The 16,388-nt window shown below is 55.2% G+C and overlaps 3 protein-coding genes and 1 long non-coding RNA gene across 6 annotated transcripts; 2 read left to right on the forward strand and 2 right to left on the reverse strand.

The window, feature by feature from the left end:
• Window positions 1–108: 108 nt before the first annotated feature.
• Window positions 109–4,228, reverse strand: FIBP (FGF1 intracellular binding protein). The gene is made up of 10 exons (XM_072789946.1): window positions 4,012–4,228; window positions 3,609–3,807; window positions 3,280–3,406; window positions 2,327–2,427; window positions 1,703–1,836; window positions 1,260–1,368; window positions 1,120–1,183; window positions 772–858; window positions 587–684; window positions 109–250 (listed from the first exon to the last, which is right to left on the reverse strand). Exons 1-10 carry the CDS (start codon window positions 4,094–4,096, stop codon window positions 181–183), a joined length of 1,074 nt encoding a protein of 357 aa, XP_072646047.1. The 5' UTR covers window positions 4,097–4,228; the 3' UTR covers window positions 109–180.
• Window positions 4,229–5,922: 1,694 nt separating this feature from the next.
• On the forward strand, window positions 5,923–6,936 carry CCDC85B (coiled-coil domain containing 85B). Its single transcript, XM_072789950.1, has one exon. It carries the CDS (start codon window positions 6,085–6,087, stop codon window positions 6,691–6,693), a length of 609 nt encoding a protein of 202 aa, XP_072646051.1. The 5' UTR covers window positions 5,923–6,084; the 3' UTR covers window positions 6,694–6,936.
• FOSL1 (FOS like 1, AP-1 transcription factor subunit) lies at window positions 5,959–15,222 on the reverse strand. Of its 3 annotated transcripts, none has more exons than XM_072789947.1 (6): window positions 15,007–15,221; window positions 14,244–14,331; window positions 13,536–14,176; window positions 11,342–11,539; window positions 9,041–9,148; window positions 5,959–8,613 (listed from the first exon to the last, which is right to left on the reverse strand). In XM_072789947.1, exons 3-6 carry the CDS (start codon window positions 13,623–13,625, stop codon window positions 8,203–8,205), a joined length of 807 nt encoding a protein of 268 aa, XP_072646048.1. In that variant the 5' UTR covers window positions 13,626–14,176; window positions 14,244–14,331; window positions 15,007–15,221; the 3' UTR covers window positions 5,959–8,202. The 3 variants fall into 3 exon arrangements, with proteins under 3 accessions (XP_072646048.1, XP_072646049.1, XP_072646050.1); XM_072789949.1 differs by having other exon boundaries at window positions 8,216–8,613; window positions 9,027–9,148; window positions 15,007–15,222; XM_072789948.1 differs by lacking the exon at window positions 14,244–14,331.
• On the forward strand, window positions 8,700–14,206 carry LOC140612446 (uncharacterized). Its single transcript, XR_012013656.1, has 2 exons — window positions 8,700–13,149; window positions 13,248–14,206. It is a non-coding gene; the product is annotated as an uncharacterized lncRNA (long non-coding RNA).
• Window positions 15,223–16,388: the final 1,166 nt, after the last annotated feature.

The raw sequence follows: 16,388 nt of genomic DNA on the forward strand, positions 1-16,388 counted from the left end.
GCACAGACATCCCATACTCTGACAAGTCTCCATGGGGTGCCCCCCAAGCACATACATCCCTATACCCGTTCACCGTGATGCTCAGAGACAGATTCGTGGGCTCCTGTGTGTCCGTGCACAGGTTCCTCCAAAGTCACAGCAGCTTTATTGTCAATGTGGGTAGGGTGGCGGGAGCAGACCTCAATCATGATAGAGGCGCAAGAGGCAGCCACGGAGGGTGCCCATGTAGCGGTCCCAGAGGGCCTGGTGCCTGCAACAGAAAGTGACAGCAACCATTGCCTGAATTTTCACCACATCAGACACACTACTCTAAGAGCTTCATATACCAAGGCTGCTTCACTCCTTACACTGTTCTTATGATCATTATCACCATTATCATCCAGTTCTACAGGGGAAACTAAGGTGTGAAGAGGTTCAGGAACCTATCCAAGGTCAGGTCACAGCCTCTAATGGGGGTGGGGGACACACAGAGAGACTCCCCCCACCAGGGTACAACGGAGAACCCAGAGTTTGCAGGAGGGCTAGGCTCTGGCAGGAGACTGGCTACAGCAAGGCCAAGCTGCAGGGGAAGCCTGGGATCTCTCACCGGAAGCCATCTAGGGAGTGGACAGATGCTGAATACTGATTCAAGAAGAGCCGCACATCATTCAGTGGCCAGTGGTCAGAACGGCAGGGTTCCACGAACTGTGGGCCCAAGGAAACATCTAGCACTGGTACAGCCCAGGGACGGGCTGGGTTGGGGATCAAAGGGCAATGGGCAGGCCAGCTCACCTTCTCCACAAGGTCCACAAACAGGTCTCGGACATCCTTATTGTGGGTCAGCTTGGCAGCCACATTCACCAGCCCCCGGGACAGGTTCTATGAAGCAGAGAGCCTGCAAGGTCTGTCTTCTGTCCCAGAGGCTAGAGGCTGAGCCCAGGGGCTGCAAGAGGGGCAGGCCCTTCCCCAGATCTATCCACCTCCCTCAATCAAATAGCTCCCCAATGTTCCTCCAGCAGGTGGGTAGGAGCAACAGGGCTACCTGCTAGTCAATCCCCAGCATGAGCAAAGGTGCCCAGTGGGGACAATGCAGGGAGGGTGAAGATGCCCAAGGGACAGAGGCTGGATTGGATCACAGACCTTGAAGTTGGCTTCCATTTCCGAGAAGACACCAAGCTTTCCCCGAAGAGCAGTACACACCAGGCTACAGGGAGACAGGGTAAGCCCAGAGGTGCCTGGGCCCCGACTCAGGCCCCATCCTGTGGCCTCCCCAGGATCACCTCTTGTGCAGGTCCAGAAGGTCCTTGTCAGCCACAAGCATTTTGAGCTCCTTCAAGTCCTGGAGAAACTCCTTGTCTAGATCCACGTCCATGTCATCCACTTGGGAGTCTGGGGGAGGCCCAGCAAGGTAATTGGGGTGGGGTAAAAACCCCTCCAGTGATATCCGGAGCCTTACACACCCACCACCTCAACAAACCCCCACAAGACAGACAAGGAAGTATCAGAAAGGTGAAGTGACACCTCAGGCCACAGACCAGCAGCAGGTCCTTTGTGCACAGACAAGCTGGGTGTGGGACACTGGGTTATGAGCAGTGGCGGCTGTGTTGTGGGCACTGAAGAAAGGATGCCCGAAAATGGGGCCCGCAGGATAAAGTGCTGGTGGGGAACCAGGCTCTGAGAGCGTGGAGAGGCATCCGGGCACCTGGGTGAGTGGGGGCCTCACCGACGGCTCCGAGGGTCCAGTTCTGGATCATGAGCTCAGCACAGAAGGCAAAGTCTCCAAAGCTCAGATACTGCAGTTTTTTCTTCCCTGTCTCGAAGCGGTTGTTGGCAAAGAAGACAATGGCTGCGTAGTCCCTGCAGGAAGGGGAAAGTGGGCCTGTCAGGGTTTCAAATTCCTTTTTAGCAAGCAGCTTGCACCTGCGACATTGGCCAGACATCTGACTTCTGGCCTGTCTCTGCCCCAGCTCACTACATGACATGCTTCAGGCCACTTTTCTCTGGGCCTCCTTGTTTGTGTACAGAGGTTTCAGCCCAGGTCTCCTAAGGGGTACAGAAGAAGACCTGAGGATAACAGTTACCATTTACTGAGCACTTCCTAAGCCCCAGGGGTTATACCATGGGCTTTATGTGTGGCATCTCACAACAGTTCCATTGGTAAATGGAACCTGGGATCTGAAGCCAGGCCAGCTTGATCCAAAGTGCAGGCCAGGCGTAGGATAGCCATCCCCCCAATGCAGCAGGGAGGTCAAGTGGGTTGGGGTGGGGAAGGTGGTCCTGCTTCACAGCCCAAGGAAGGAGGGTGCAGGAAGGGGAGATGGCTGGCTCCTTGCCCGACCCCCCTCACCTGGCCAACCGGTCAGACAGGAGGAAGTGTTGCTGAATGTTATCCACCAGGGAACCCCGCATTTCCTCCACCACCTTGAAGACTCGCTTAAAGTTGTCAAACTGTAGGGCAGTTAGGGGAGGAGGGAGGACTGGTCAGAGATTGGTCATCCAATAAACTGATTATTAAACATCCCTCCCTTACCTAGCCATCTATCCAGTCAACAGACTTAGCATGTGGTATTCTTCGATAAACTATTAACTGTTAATACCTGTTACCAATTCAACCATTTTGTCTTGGATAAATGTTTACTCATTTCTATCTCTGAATTCCCCTATTTTAGCATCATGCTCTCCAGTTCTTCGCGAACTTGTGCTGAAACTGATCCTCCTGGCTAAGGTCCAGGAAGTAAAAAATGAGCAAATGCTAAACTGTAAAGAGAGAGTGCACAAAAGACACAGAAAAAATACTATAGGCCCAGAAGGGTTACTTCTTCTTGGGCCACCAGAAAGGTTTGCGTAGAAGGTGGCATCTGGCTCCCTGCTTTGTATTTCAAGGGGTAGATAAGGCCAAGAATAGTACCCTCCAGGGAAAAGTAGCTGGAGCAAAAAGAAAGGCAGGGGCGCTGGAGAAATATAAGCTGAGAAAGGCTGGCAGAGACCAGACCATGGAGGAGTATGAAGGTCAAGGCCAAGGAATGTGGCTACTATCCAGGATGGAGTGGAAGAGCCAATTAAAGTTTCTGAGGAGGGAAAAGCTATGGTCAGATCTGAGCTTCTGAAAGAGTAGCTCCCACAGGAGAGTAGGAGATGCTTTGGAGGAGCAAAAGAAGGGACAGGAGACTGGGTATGAAGCCCCTCCCACAATCAGAGGTGAGGGAGGAGAATGGAGCTGGGGCAGTGACCAAAGGGATGGAGTGAAGGGGCAGACTGGACATGGGATGTTGCATTGGGGAGCAGGGGTGCAGTGCCCACTTGTCTCCGGCAGCTCTTGAGGGTGATGCCTGTTTTGGTGCTGATGTCATCCAGGTCTTTCTTGGTGCCCTTGGACAGCTTCTTGCCCAGGACCTCCCGCACAAAGGCCTCGTCAAAGGCATAGTACCTGCGTGGAGGCAGAGGACACCACTGACTTTCCACATAGGAGGGGAAAGGGGGTCCGGCAGGGCCCAGGTTTGGTCCCTCCTGAGACCATCTCAGTTGAGAAGGTCTCAACTTTCTTAGACCCTGTGTAAGTCCCATCCCATCCCGGGCCTCAGTTTCGGCCTGCAAAATGGGTATATGGTCAGTTCGGTTGGCATCCCCACCTCTCAATGAGCAGCGCCTGCCGAGAGGGCGGGATCTGGAAGATTAGCTGGTGCAACAGCTTGGGCGGTGCGTGCAGCAGGCGCTCGAGCATGTGGAAAGTTCGGTAGTGGTCCATGGTGTCGCTCTGCAGCACCGCTGCCGTGGCGCCTGTCTGCTCCAGGATTCCCGAGCGCACCCTCAGGGCCACTGCGTCACTTACTGGGGAGTGGGCGATAGCGTTAGGCCCCGCTCCGCGAACCCACAGGCCCTCCGGGGATCCCAAGTCCAACTCCAAGTCCAACTCCTAAACATCCCTCACTCCCCCTGCCCAGTTCCCCACAGGACGGAATTCCCGGCCCCGCTCCGTCTCCCATCCCAAACAATCGCTCTTCTAACCCGCTCCGCAGACGGCCCCCCACACACCCGAGTAACCATCCAGCCAGAGGCGATACACGTCCTCGTCGATGAGGGTCGTGTTCCCCACGAAGATGTCCAGCTCGCTGGTCATGGCGACGCCCGGACCCGGGCGCAGCTGCAGCGCCCCAGCCGGAGCGAGCACTCCCCGGGTCCGGCGCGCCGCCGGCAGGCTACTTCCGGGAGCGCGGGGCTTCGGCTCCCGGCACCCGGAGCCAGAGAAGGACCACTTCCGGGACAGAGAGGGTGGGGCAGAAGCGGCGGCGGCGGAGTAGCCCCTCCTCCCAGCGGGAGGGGCAGCCCCCGGGTCCCCGCCCCCTGTCCTCACCCCCGCTCGTCTCCTGGCGGGGCTTGCCGGAAGGCGCAGGGGAGTCGAGGCCAACAGCTAGTGGCCCCAGCGCCGGCCACCTTCCCCCATCTCCCCCTTTCTCTGCCCTTTTCTGGGCCTCCCTACTTTGACTTGTGTCTTAAATGTAGGAGTTTCACAGATCTCTGTCCTGAATCTTTTCTCTGCAGGAAGTGTGTCTGACCTAATGTCCAAGGGCCATTGGTTTTAACCCTCGTCGCCGCCATCCCACCCCGCCCCGCACTAATGACTTCTCTTACTCGGAGCTCGGAGCTCTGCCTGGGAAGTCCACATCAGGAGGGCTGCCGAGCTGCTTGTTTTTCTACGCTGTTTCCCTACAGGCCCCTCAAAAGCTAGACAGCCTTTTTTCCAATCTGTTTCTTTCCTTCGTTCCTATCTCAGTGATAGTCCCAACATTTACCCAGTTCTCATGCCAGAACCCTGGGTTTTCTCCCAGAGTCCTCTTTCCTCACATTCAGTTCTGCTGATTTGCTTCCTGAGTATTTCTAGGTTTCGTCCTCTCCACCCCTACGGGCACTGTTCCAGCCCAGTCCTGCATGGCTCTACCTTGCCCATTGACACAGTGTTTTTTACTAATCTCCCTGCCTTGGTGCATCCCACACAGAACAGCCTGAATAATTTTTTTAATGTATATTTTAAAATGTTACTCCCCTGCTTAAAATCCTACTTGCCTGTGGCAACGTTCCTGCCAACTACCTTTGTGGCTTCTCTCCCTCAGGTTACCATTTTCTCCACACACCCATCTTTTGAAAACAATGAGCTACTCTCAGGGTTCCTAAAGCAGCTAGGCCCCCATGGTGTTTCACCACGCTATTCCTGCTTGCTGAAATAGCTCTTTACTTATCAAAGTCCTATACATCTTTCAGGGCCCCTCAGATTACCACCTCTTCGGGGAAACCTTTCTGGACCATGTCTCTCCCCGCGTTTACTTCTTGTTTAACACAGCCTGTCTCCCCCACTAAATTATGACCTCTTTGAGGACAGGATCAGAATCTTAGTCAAGTTTATTTCTGCCCGAGCTTTGCACACAGTAAAAGTTTATTGAATAAATGAATCCCTGTATGTGCCTCCCCACCCTCCGCCCCCACCCTGGACAGGAAACCATCCTTAAGAGGGTAGCCTGATGGTGAGCCAGGCACGTTTGGACTCCGGGTTCCGAAGAGCTGGAAGTGATGTTCAATGAGCCGAGACTCTCGAGCATGAATTAAGCTAGAAAAGTTGGAGACGAGACCCCTCTGGGTTCCGTCAGGGGTGGGCTTGAGAGTCGGTGGCCGACACCGGAGTCTAAGTTCTCAGAAAGAGTCGAGAGGCCTAGGCTAGAGCGTGAGGAAATTTGGAACTGGGAAGTACGAAGCGCCTAGTTTAGGGTTACCTGTCGCGGAGGGTGGTGGCGCTGGGACCCAGCGTATGGAAGGGTCACTCCTGGGTCTGGAGTGGGCGGGGAAGGGGCTCGCTCCTTCTCTGTGTTCCGTGCTCAAGCCCCGCCCCTTTCAGGGGAGCCTTCTCTGGATTGGCTGTCGTTCCTTAACGTCATACGGCCCCGCCCCAGCGCGCGCCCCGCCGCGTGCCCACGCCCGGGCGGCTGCTGCAGCCTACGCTACCCCGCCACAGCCTGCCGCCCGCGGAGCCGGAGCCCGACCCCGAGCGCGCAGAGCTCGACGTGGGCTCCTGGGCCGCGGCGGCGGACAGGCGATGCTCCAGAGGCCTGAGCAGCCATGGAGGCCGAGGCGGGCGGCCTGGAGGAGCTGACGGACGAGGAGATGGCGGCGCTAGGCAAGGAAGAGCTGGTGCGGCGCCTGCGGCGGGAGGAGGCGGCACGCCTGGCGGCTCTGGTGCAGCGCGGCCGCCTCATGCAGGAGGTGAATCGGCAGCTGCAGGGTCACCTGGGCGAGATCCGCGAGCTCAAGCAGCTCAACCGGCGCTTACAGGCGGAGAACCGCGAGCTGCGCGACCTCTGCTGCTTCCTGGACTCGGAGCGCCAGCGCGGGCGGCGCGCCGCGCGCCAGTGGCAGCTCTTCGGGACCCAAGCATCCCGAGCCGTGCGCGAGGACTTGGGCGGTTGTTGGCAGAAGCTGGCCGAGCTGGAGGGCCGCCAGGAGGAGCTGCTGCGGGAGAACCTGGCGCTTAAGGAGCTCTGCCTGGCTCTGGGTGAGGAGTGGGGCCCCCGGGGCGGCCCCGGCGGCGCTGGCGGCTCAAGCTCCGGGCCGACACCCGAGCTCGCCTTGCCCCCCTGCGGGCCCCGCGACCTGGGCGATGGAAGCTCCAGCACCGGCAGCGTGGGCAGTCCAGATCAGTTGCCCCTGGCCTGCTCCCCGGATGACTGAGGCTCATCTTCCTTCACGTCGACGCCCGACCAGACTGCTTCCCAAGCGCCGGGACTGCGGTGGACCTCCGGACCCGGACGCCGTCCCGCCTGTGCACGAGGGGCCGCTGGCATGGATTTGGAAACTCTGGCACCGAGGAGGGCCCCTTGCTTTCTCTTGGTGGGGCAGCAGGGAGACTGGAGGCTGGAGCGGAGGGACGTGCTGGGAGCGGGGTGGGGGCTAATAAACTGGAACGGAAGCAGAGCCCCTGGCCTGGGCTGCGTCTGTTTGGGACTCCCCGGGGTGGGACGAGGGCGGGGACGTTGAGACGGGGTACCATTACCGTCCGGAGGGGCTGCAGAACTAAGGTGGCTGACTCCCCCACTCCCTCAAGCCTGGGGCAGGATGTGGGACGGTGGTAAGCCCCTAGCTACCCCCATTAGACCTCCGGAGGGGCCGTAATCCGGCCCCTGAAGTGGCTCCAGCTCCCTTCCCGGCTCCTTCCTGTCCAAGACAATGGGGCAGGAAGCAGGTGTTGGGGGCCTAGAACCCACTCAGCGGCCTCCCCCGAGGCTGAAAAGGGCATAAGAGCGCCCTCCTGTGGCCCACGCAGGCGAGCTGTGGGCCCCCATCAGGAGAAAGACAGATAATCCTTTTAGTTTGCACCCAGCAGCACTCCATTCCTCCTTTCAATCTTGGAGATGAGGCATAGCAGATGTAACAATTCCTCAGATAAGACAACTGAGGTCCAGATATCAAATAATTTTCCAAAGTCATGCAGTAAGTCTGTAGAACTGAGACCGGAGCCTAGGGCGTCTGGTTCGAAATGTTCTCCCTTTTGCTTCTGGGTTCAGTGAGACCAGGACAGAGCTTCGAGCCTTTTATTCCATTTTGGCAGGTTTGTATAAAAATACTCTCTGTAGGAAAATAAATAGCAGCTGCCTTCGTTTTGGAGGCTTGGATTCCCTGGAGCTAAAGTCTTCTCAGAGCTGGGGAGGGGGGGGGGTGCAGTTCAGCTCGTCACAGAAGCCTCTGGCACTCTCCTACCATTCAGGAGGGGCCAGCAGAATGCCCTGGTTCAATCACTTGGTGCTGCTGGCAGTGTGGGGCTGGGCGAGTTAGTGTTCTAGGCTGGTAGAATACCACCTTCTGTCAGAGTAGGATTGGGTGGATCACAGGAAGAGGGTGATGAAGACTATAGGTGTGGTGGTCTGAAGGGGGTTAGGGCTCTAGAGGACTCCGAGGGATCTACAAAGTCCTTTTTGGTTGCCAGGAGTTTTCTCGCACAAATGGGAAATATTTTGTCTCTGATTTAGTGCAAATTGTGCTAAAGAAGCCAGCTCTGGAAAAACAGTGGGCAGTTACATGACCCCAAGCTGGCTCTACTAGGAAGCAAAATATGCTCAGTGTCATCTGGAGGAATGGAGAAGAACCTGAAGAGGGCATGGGATTATGGTCCAGACCAGCTGGACCAATGGGTGGGGAGACATTGGCTAGAGTGGCATCCCCAGGTACCGGGGCTGAGGTGCCTCATAAGGCAAGGAGGGTGGGGGAGCCGAGAGGGTCAGAGGATGGGTCCCCGCTGCTGCTGCTGCTCCTGCGATGGGCTGAGGCACAGGGCTCAGGGGTGCTAGGGTAAGTGAAGACCGGACTAGGGGTGAAAGGAGTCAGGGAGGGTGTGGTCATGAGTGTGGGGGTGTGCAATGCTTCGGGTTCAAGCACAGGCCCCGAGGAAAGAGAGATACAAGGTACAGGGCCGGAGGTGGCTGGTGGGCTGCTAGGACCGCCCGCGCCGCCAGTGTCGCTCTCCGTGGCCCGTTCCGGGATTTTGCAGATGGGGCGGTGGGCTTCAAGCACGAGCTCCAGGCGCTCCTTCTGCTTCTGCAGCTCCTCAATCTCTCGCTGCAGACCGGATTTCTCGTCTTCCAGTTTGTCGGTCTCCTGCAGGGGGTTAGGAGAGGAGTTAGAAGATGAGGGCTGAGTACCGCGTAGCCTCAGGAGGTGGTGGTAATTGGGGGAGTGGGAGTGGGGGTGGGGGGGTCTCCAGCGAGTCTGGACTACAACTCCCATGAGCCCTTGGAAGAAAATGGGCACGACTCCCTTCGGGCCCGGGAGCATCTTCGAAGGAGATTGTCCGCGGAAGCTTTGACTCTCCCCTGCTTTTCTGGGAGTGAGACGCGCGGTAACTAATTTCTAATCGCATTTTTCTCGTCGTTTTCTCCGAAGGACTGCTCCTCCAGCGGGGACTGGGGGAAGGGGACTTAATATACCGGCGCCCCTCTGGGGCCCTGCAAGCTCAGGGGAGCCGCGCCCGTCTGAGGTTCGGTGGGCCGCGGCCTGGACACCCTCCGCACCGGTGGGTGCTCACCGCCTGCAGGAAGTCGGTCAGTTCCTTCCTCCGGTTCCTGCACTTGGCCGCGGCCAGCTTGTTCCGCTCGCGCCTCACTCGACGGCGCTCCTCCTCCTCGGGGCTGATCTGGACGGGTAGAGGGAATAGTGAGGTAGACCCTGGCCTCTGGTTGCCCGGCACTCGCCGTGTGCAGCGGCCCAGTGCTAGGACCCTGCGGTGGGCATGGCCGTGCGGGGACCCGCGAGCCTGCGCTTCAGGGATCACAGCGCCGCGACTGGTTCTCCGCACTCACGCTTTAGTAAGATTGAATTAATCAGATTTCTTCCTCCTCGCACCCAGCTTTGCCTCCTTTGGTTCCTCTTTCAGAAGCAAACCCCCCCCCCCCATCGCCACCACACTCTCCGTAAACCTTTACCCCCCTCATCTCTCAGGACTCAACTCAATCAAGATACCCCCACTCTTACAGGGAGCCTCCTCTCGTTGCCCAGCCAGAAGCAGCCTTTATTACTCTGAGCCTCTGGGACCCAGCTGCTCTTTCTCGAAGGACCCTCATTCTCCACCCCCCCCCCTTAAAAAAAAAAAGATTTTATTTGTTCATGAGACACAGAGAGTCAGAGACATAGAGACATAGGCTCCCCGCGGGGCGCCTGATGCGGAACTCAATCCCAGGACCCTGGGATCACCAGCAAGCCCAAGGCAGACACTCAACCACTGAGCCACCCAAGTGTCCTCTTCCCCAGGGGTTTGTAAGCACTAAGAGGAGTTAATGAGTGTTGCTGCTGAGTACGTTTTTTATTTTTTATTTATTTATTTATTTATTTATTTATTTATTTATTTAGTAAGTTGTTTTTTATTAGGAACCTATTACATGCCGGCTAAGAGCTTTACACAGATTATTTACCCAACTTTCCATATAAGGAACTGAAGCCCAGAGAGGATAGATAACTCCTTTATGGTCCCAGAGCAGAAATTAAAATCCACTCACTCTATTCAATATTGAGAGGCCTGCTGATGGGGACCAGCCCCCCACAAAGAACCCTACTTAGAGCTCATAGCCCCTGTCTAGGCGTCCCAGAAACAAATAGCCACCCTCAGGTCAGGGCTAAAGAAGTCCAGGAGCCTGCCTCTGGGACCTCACAGCATGGTCCTCTTCTGCAGTTGGTCACACTGCCAATCCTGCTGTTTCTGGGAAAGCCACTCCTGTCTAACTGTTCATCTTTGCAAGATCCTGACTTCTCATCTACCCTGCTGTCAGGGCAAGCTCCTTAATGAGTAAGTCTCACTCCAGTACAGTCTCATAAACCAAAATGAAAGAGGAGCAACTCCCTTAAAGACCCTCTATCTCTTATTTATGTTGGTAAAGATTTTTTTTTTTTTTTTTTTTTTTTTTTTTTTTTTTAGTGTGAAGGCAGGAGCCCTGGTTGGGGAGTCAAGAGTTCCCAACTCACTCTGCTTCGAGCCTCTGTTAGCTCTGGATGAGATAGTGTGGCTTGATGGTTAGGATCTCACTTTAGAATTGAAAAGACCTGTCTCATTACTCACTACTTGTGTAATCTGGGCAAGTGACTACCTCTGTGCCTTCATTTCCCAGCTGTAAAGTGGAGAAAACCAGAGTGCATCCCTAGAGGCTATTTGTAAAGATTAAATGAGATAGGGAAACAGCCCCAGAGAGTAGCTACAGGGAACCCTCCCCTTTCTGTTCCCTCCCAGCACATAGACAGCATACATCTCAGCAGGGAGACCCTCTACCATCCATCCACCTTTCCACATGTACACCTTACACATTCTCATGTCCACCTCCATTCTTGTTCCTGCCATCCTCTCTCCCTGAAATGTCTTTTCTTTCATCTCTATCTATGAAGATCCTACCCATCCTTCTGGGCTAATATACCTCCAGCTTCAGAAAGCTTTCCCTAGCCTAGAATCACCTCTTGCCCTCTGGATCACCCCAAGGGCTCCTATTACTCTCAGCTTTGGCCAGGAGTCATCAGTGGCTCTTCTTCCCCAGCACTCCCTTTCTAAGTCTGTTTTTTGTTTGTTTGTTTGTTTGTTTTTTGTTTGTTTTTTAGATTTTATTTACTTATTCATGAGAAAGAGAGAGAGGCAGAGACACAGGCAGAGGGAGAAGCAGGTTCCATGCAGGGAGCCCAACATGGGACTCGATCATGGGTCTCCAGGATCATGCCCTGGGCTGAAGGCAGTGCTAAACTGCTGAGCCACCCAGGCTGCCTTGCCTGTGTTCTTTTGGCCAAGAACTTGTCCTCTGCACCTCAGCACCCCTATGGGCATCAGAACCAGTGCAATGCCTTTGCTACTTACCTGTTCACAGGGTCGGCGACGTACCCCTGGAGGTGGTCCTAGGACCCGGATGACTCCTGGCCGGGGCTGTGGGGGGCTGTACTGGGGGTAGGTCAGAGGCCTGGGGTAGCTGCTGGGTCCCAGGAAGTGGGGTTGCACCATCCACTGCAGGTCCTGGCTGCCACTCACAGCATTGATGCTTGGCACGAGGTGGAACTTCTGAGGCATAAGAAATGGAAAGCCAAGGATGAAGTCTGTGTAGATTGAGGGGCTTCAACAGGACAGAAGCCACAATTTCATCCACCGTCAATGCAGCTGCTCGTTCCGTATGACCAGAAAGAGCACAACTTGACAGAGAGACTAACTTGGTGACAAATCCCTGCTTGGGAGCTATGTGACTTTGGGCAAGTCTCATAACCTTGCTGTGCCTTCATTTCCCTGTCAGAACTAATACATATAACATATGAATTCCAGGCACTGTCCCAACCACTTTACAAATACTGACTCATAATTTGCACAACAGTGTCTTCATTTTCAGACAGAAAAACAGTTGTCCATAGGTCCATAGCCAGTAAGTAGGAAGTGGAGTTTGGCCCTGGCACCTAGGCTCTCAGCTACTCCTGTACTCTGCCTGAGTCCCATCTGCATAGAAAAATTCCAGCTCCTAACTCCAGGGGTGGCTGTGAGAATCCAGTGTGTGACAGTGCCTCGTAAGTGGCAGGTGTCCAATGCACAGAGGCTGTGGTGGCAAGAACCACTGCCCTGGGTTTAGGCTGTCCCAGTTAGCTCTTAGCTCAGCCACTTACTGGCCATGACTCTGGGCAAGTTATTTAACCTCAATGTGCCTGGGTTTCCTTGTTTTTAATACTGGTGTTAAGTGAGGATTATGGCATTTCATTGATGCTAAGAAATGCCTTTTAATAGCTCTAAATCATAGGTGGATTGGCAACTTTAAGAAAATTTAGTGACATAAAACAATGGTGTGGGTTTTCAAATCAATGAATTCTTCGATTCTGTGAAATACAATACGGTTAATGAGGTAGAAACCTCCCCGAACCATGCAAGCTGCACTGTATGTACTCTATGTATTACCTGCCAAGATTTTCTTTCAGCCAGAAATCTGAGGAAAGAGTTGAGATGGGGGATCAGTGTTCCGGGAAGAGAACTGGGTTCAAGCCTTGGGGCTGGGCCCTGGCGCCCAAGCGTCCCGGAAGCGTGCCACAAGCCCAGGCAAGTCCAGGCAGCGGTGTCCCAAGCCCGGCGCTGCGGGCCCAGTGGCCCAGTGACCCCAGTTCCGGGACGAAGGCACCCCTGGCGGCACCTCTCGCTCCCGATGTGGCCCGGGCCAGGGCCGCTCCGGGCCAGGAAGGGAGGGGCGCCCCGGGTGAGTCAGCCACCGTGACTCGGCCGCTGTGACTCGGCAGAACGGACGCCGCTCCTTCCCTCCCCTAGCGACACGTGCGCGCTGCCCCTCGACAGGAAATGGGCACCTGCAACCACCCGAGCCCCCCCAGCCTGCAGCAGGGCGCCGTGCGGTGCCGAGAGGCGGGGGCGCGGGAGCTGCCCGCTGCAAGACCACGCGCACGTCCCGGCATCTCGCAGTCTCCCCTGGCCCCAGCCTGTGAAGGTGTGGAGCACCAGTTTCCCGGAGCCCACCGGGCTGCGCTGCGCCGAGAAGGGGATAGGGCCTTGGCGACAGGGTAGAGAGGGACAGACAAATGGACACACACTGACTCTCAGGCAGTGCTGAGGATTCCCAGTGTGTGGGAGCCCGCCTGCCGCTGGATCCCGCCTCCCTTCGGTGTGGGGACTTCTCGGCCTCAGCCCAGGTACGGGATCCCGGGAATTTAGTCCGAGATGGATCAGACCCTCTGATCCCGTCCGAGCCGGGACTAATCTCAGACTAAGGGGCGCCCTTCTGACGCAGACAAAACAAAGAAATTAGGCGTGGACGAGAGGAAAGAAAGAAGGTGACAGAGACGGCGGGACAGATGACAGCAGACAGCGAAGGAAAAAGGGGCGAGCGAGAGGAGACGGTCGCAGATCCTGGCTCCAGACGGTGGAGAACGAGCAGCACCCGCGGCCGCGGCCACTGCCGCGGACCCAGGTCCAGCCCCTACTCGTGCTCCCGGCCCCATCCCAGAGCGTGCGGGAGCTGACCGCGGCGTCCCAGGCGCTGTCCACGCGGGACGCCCAGGCGGCGGGGCGCTCTCACCTGCTGGCCTGAAGTGGGGGTCTGCGCCGGGCCGCCGTACGCACCGCCGGCCCCGGAGCTCGGTCCGGGTTCCCCGAAGTCTCGGAACATGCCCTGGCTGGCTGCTCTGTGGGGTCCGCGTCGGCTGCTTGGGTTCTGACTCACTTGCTCCTCTTTTCTTTTTATGAATGAAAAGTTCTCGGGCTGAACCACTTGGATGGGGGGGAGGAGCGGGCGATTTTCAACGGCGCTGGACACCTCGCGGCTCCACCTCCCCAGACGCACCGCCCTCTGCCAGTGCGCGCTGAACTTCTCTGCGCCTCCCACAGTCCGGTAGCCGCCTTTTCGTAGGGAAGGGGACGGGCCTGGCGTCCCCTACATCAGCGGCAGGTCTGCCCCCTCTGACGTAGTTGCCCATACATGGTGCAATTTCCTCGCCGCGCCCAGGTGGAGCCGAGGATTCCCCCGCGGATTTACGCACCTGCCTGCAGCTGGGCGCCCCGCCGCGTCCCGCCCGCGAGCCCAGACTCTGGGCCGCGGTCCCACTCCCGGGAGCCCATTCACCGCCTGGTCTCGCCTTAGTTTTTGCCTCCTTCAGATGGGGACGAAGTAATTACGCCTTGCAGCACGTGGGAGGTTGGAATGAAGAATGAGGAAAGGGTCTGGAAACAGTAAAGTGGATTATAAATGTGCTTGTTGTGGTTATTCTTTTATTTACTAGATGCTTACTTCATGCTAGGGACCACGCTCTGCCATCCAAGCTTCACAGTGGTGGCGTGAGGTCCTTTTGCCGGCATTGTTTTAAGGTTCAGGCATACTAAAAGTGGACAAATGATAAACTAGGGTTACCAACGGGGTACTATATTTTAGATGTTTACAATGAGCCGGTTAATGGTTTGAACTACCCACAAATACAAGGCAACCTGATTGTGCTACTCATTATTTAATTTTGGAAGCTGTAACAAGTTTTAGTTCAGAGCCCCTATAAGCAGTAAGAGCCTGCAGTGGGACAAAGTTGTCCTGTGGGCTGATAAATGCCATCTTCTTTAAATACTGCCAAATAAGGCTTGGAAGCCTCATTTGGAGATTATGTCAAAGGTCTGTATGAATGTGAGGCCAGGGCCAAATTTTGACAACCAAGGCCAACCGCCCTGGGGAGTAGTAGGTACTGTCATCATCCCTATTTTACAGTTGGGAAAACTAAGGCTGGGAGATGTTGAAATGAAGTGCCTAATATCACTAAGTGAGTAGCTGAAGGAGGTTGTCAAATAAGGGCTGTGGGTCCAAGCCCAGGCTCAGGCAAGATTTCTCAAAGACCCTCTCAATAACTTTCTCATGGGTGCAGAACATCAGTGCTGAGAGGACCATCCCAAAGCTTCTCTACTTCCTCCCACTCTGCAGATGGGAAAACTAAGGCCCAGCAAGACTAAAGAGCTGCCGATGTCACACAACTATAGAAAGAGAGCTGGGCTCTCCTGCTTTCCACTGCTACCTCCATTTGATCAGCTCCAGTTTTGTCCACAGGGAAGAAAGAGTTCAGGGAAGGAGGGTCCTGGGCTGCCTTCCTTGGGGACTCAGGCCAGGAGTCTGTGGGTGCATTCAGGACTCAGAGACAGGCCAGCTTGGCCCTGGGCTTCCAGTCCCACAGCTACTACCATTTTCTGTGTTTGTGGCCCTGGCTGGGTTAACTTCCCTATGAGTCCCAGTCCCAATGGGAATAATTGGGCCTCCTGCTGACCTCATGGTGTTGCTATAGGATCAAATGAGATCATAAATGTGAAAGTGCTTTGTAAGCTATAAAGTGCTGTGTACTCACAAGGCGGTTACCAGCTTGGTGCCTCTCCCTTGTCCTTGTTCTATTCAATGCCTGTCTTTCTCTAAAAAGAAAAGAAACCAACAGGAGTTTACCAGCATAAGAAAAAGAGATATGAGAGAGAGAGAGAGAGAGAGAGAGAGAGAGAGAGAGAGATTTGAGGCAGTGTGATCCATGGAAAAGAATGTGCATGCCAGAATCAGACAACTCTGGGTTCTGAAGTTTGAATTCTGGTTAGGCTGCTTGCCAGCTGTGAGATCTAGATGACACACACAATCTCTCAGAGCCTCTGTGTCCTGTTCTGTAAAATGGAAGCATAAAGGTAATTACGTCTCAGGGCTGTTAGAGAATAGAAATAAAATTATATCACATGAAAAAAAAATTATATCACATGTTTAGCCCAGTGGATAGTAAGAACTTGACAAATGGCAAAAATAAATAGACATGTTAGTAAAAACTTCAGAAGTGGGAGCCCTTGGGGTTCTGATCACATGCTAGGGCAATCATGCAGTGCACTCACACTGACTGATGTTCGAACTCTTTGGCTGAGACGGGTTGAGGTGACAAAGGTGGCCAGATGGTGGCACATGTGAGGACTGACAGGTCAGCCTTGACTGCATATACATGCCAGATCCAGAAACACCACGCTGTCCCACTCCCCCAGCATCCTGGGGCAGTGACTGAGCAGGGGCTCAGGTCTCAAATCTGTGTGTGTGATTACATGGTTCTGAAAGTCCCTTCCTGCTCTAACCGTTGGTGGAGCCACAAGGAGGTCCTTTCAGAGGCAGCACATTCCAAGCTCCTCAATCACTAACTCCTGCTTCGTGGCTGCAGAAACGTTCCTGGTCCCTGACCTCACCAGCTCCCACTCAGGGAGGTCAGGCAAAAATCCCAAGGGATTGCCAAGGGGCCACCATGATTATAGGAGTCTGGAGTCTGAGAAACCAGGGCACTGTCCCTTGGCACCCTGTGTGAGCTTGGTTCAGTCACTTCCCTCTCTGAGCCCCAAAGAATGCCCACTTCTATGGGGCTGCAAGGAGACGATTAGTGAGGCAAAAGGA

This window comes from Canis lupus, chromosome 21, assembly GCF_048164855.1.
Source record: "Canis lupus baileyi chromosome 21, mCanLup2.hap1, whole genome shotgun sequence".
Classification (NCBI taxonomy): domain Eukaryota; kingdom Metazoa; phylum Chordata; class Mammalia; order Carnivora; family Canidae; genus Canis; species Canis lupus.

Bases quoted from the DNA above. Each gene is read 5' to 3' on its own strand.
- FIBP (XM_072789946.1), bottom strand. From the start codon at position 4,096: ATGACCAGCGAGCTGGACATCTTCGTGGGGAACACGACCCTCATCGAC. The intron at 3,808-4,011 runs GTGTGTGGGGGG...CCCACTCCCCAG, and splicing joins CTGGCTGGATGGTTACTCGG to TAAGTGACGCAGTGGCCCTG. The intron at 1,184-1,259 runs GTGATCCTGGGG...GTCTCCCTGTAG, and splicing joins CTTCTGGACCTGCACAAGAG to CCTGGTGTGTACTGCTCTTC.
- FOSL1 (XM_072789948.1), bottom strand. From the start codon at position 13,625: ATGTTCCGAGACTTCGGGGAACCCGGACCGAGCTCCGGGGCCGGCGGT. The intron at 9,149-11,341 runs GTAAGTAGCAAA...CTACCCGTCCAG, and splicing joins GTCGCCGACCCTGTGAACAG to ATCAGCCCCGAGGAGGAGGA. The intron at 8,614-9,040 runs GTGAGCACCCAC...AACCCCCTGCAG, and splicing joins TGACCGACTTCCTGCAGGCG to GAGACCGACAAACTGGAAGA.
- CCDC85B (XM_072789950.1), top strand. From the start codon at position 6,085: ATGGAGGCCGAGGCGGGCGGCCTGGAGGAGCTGACGGACGAGGAGATG.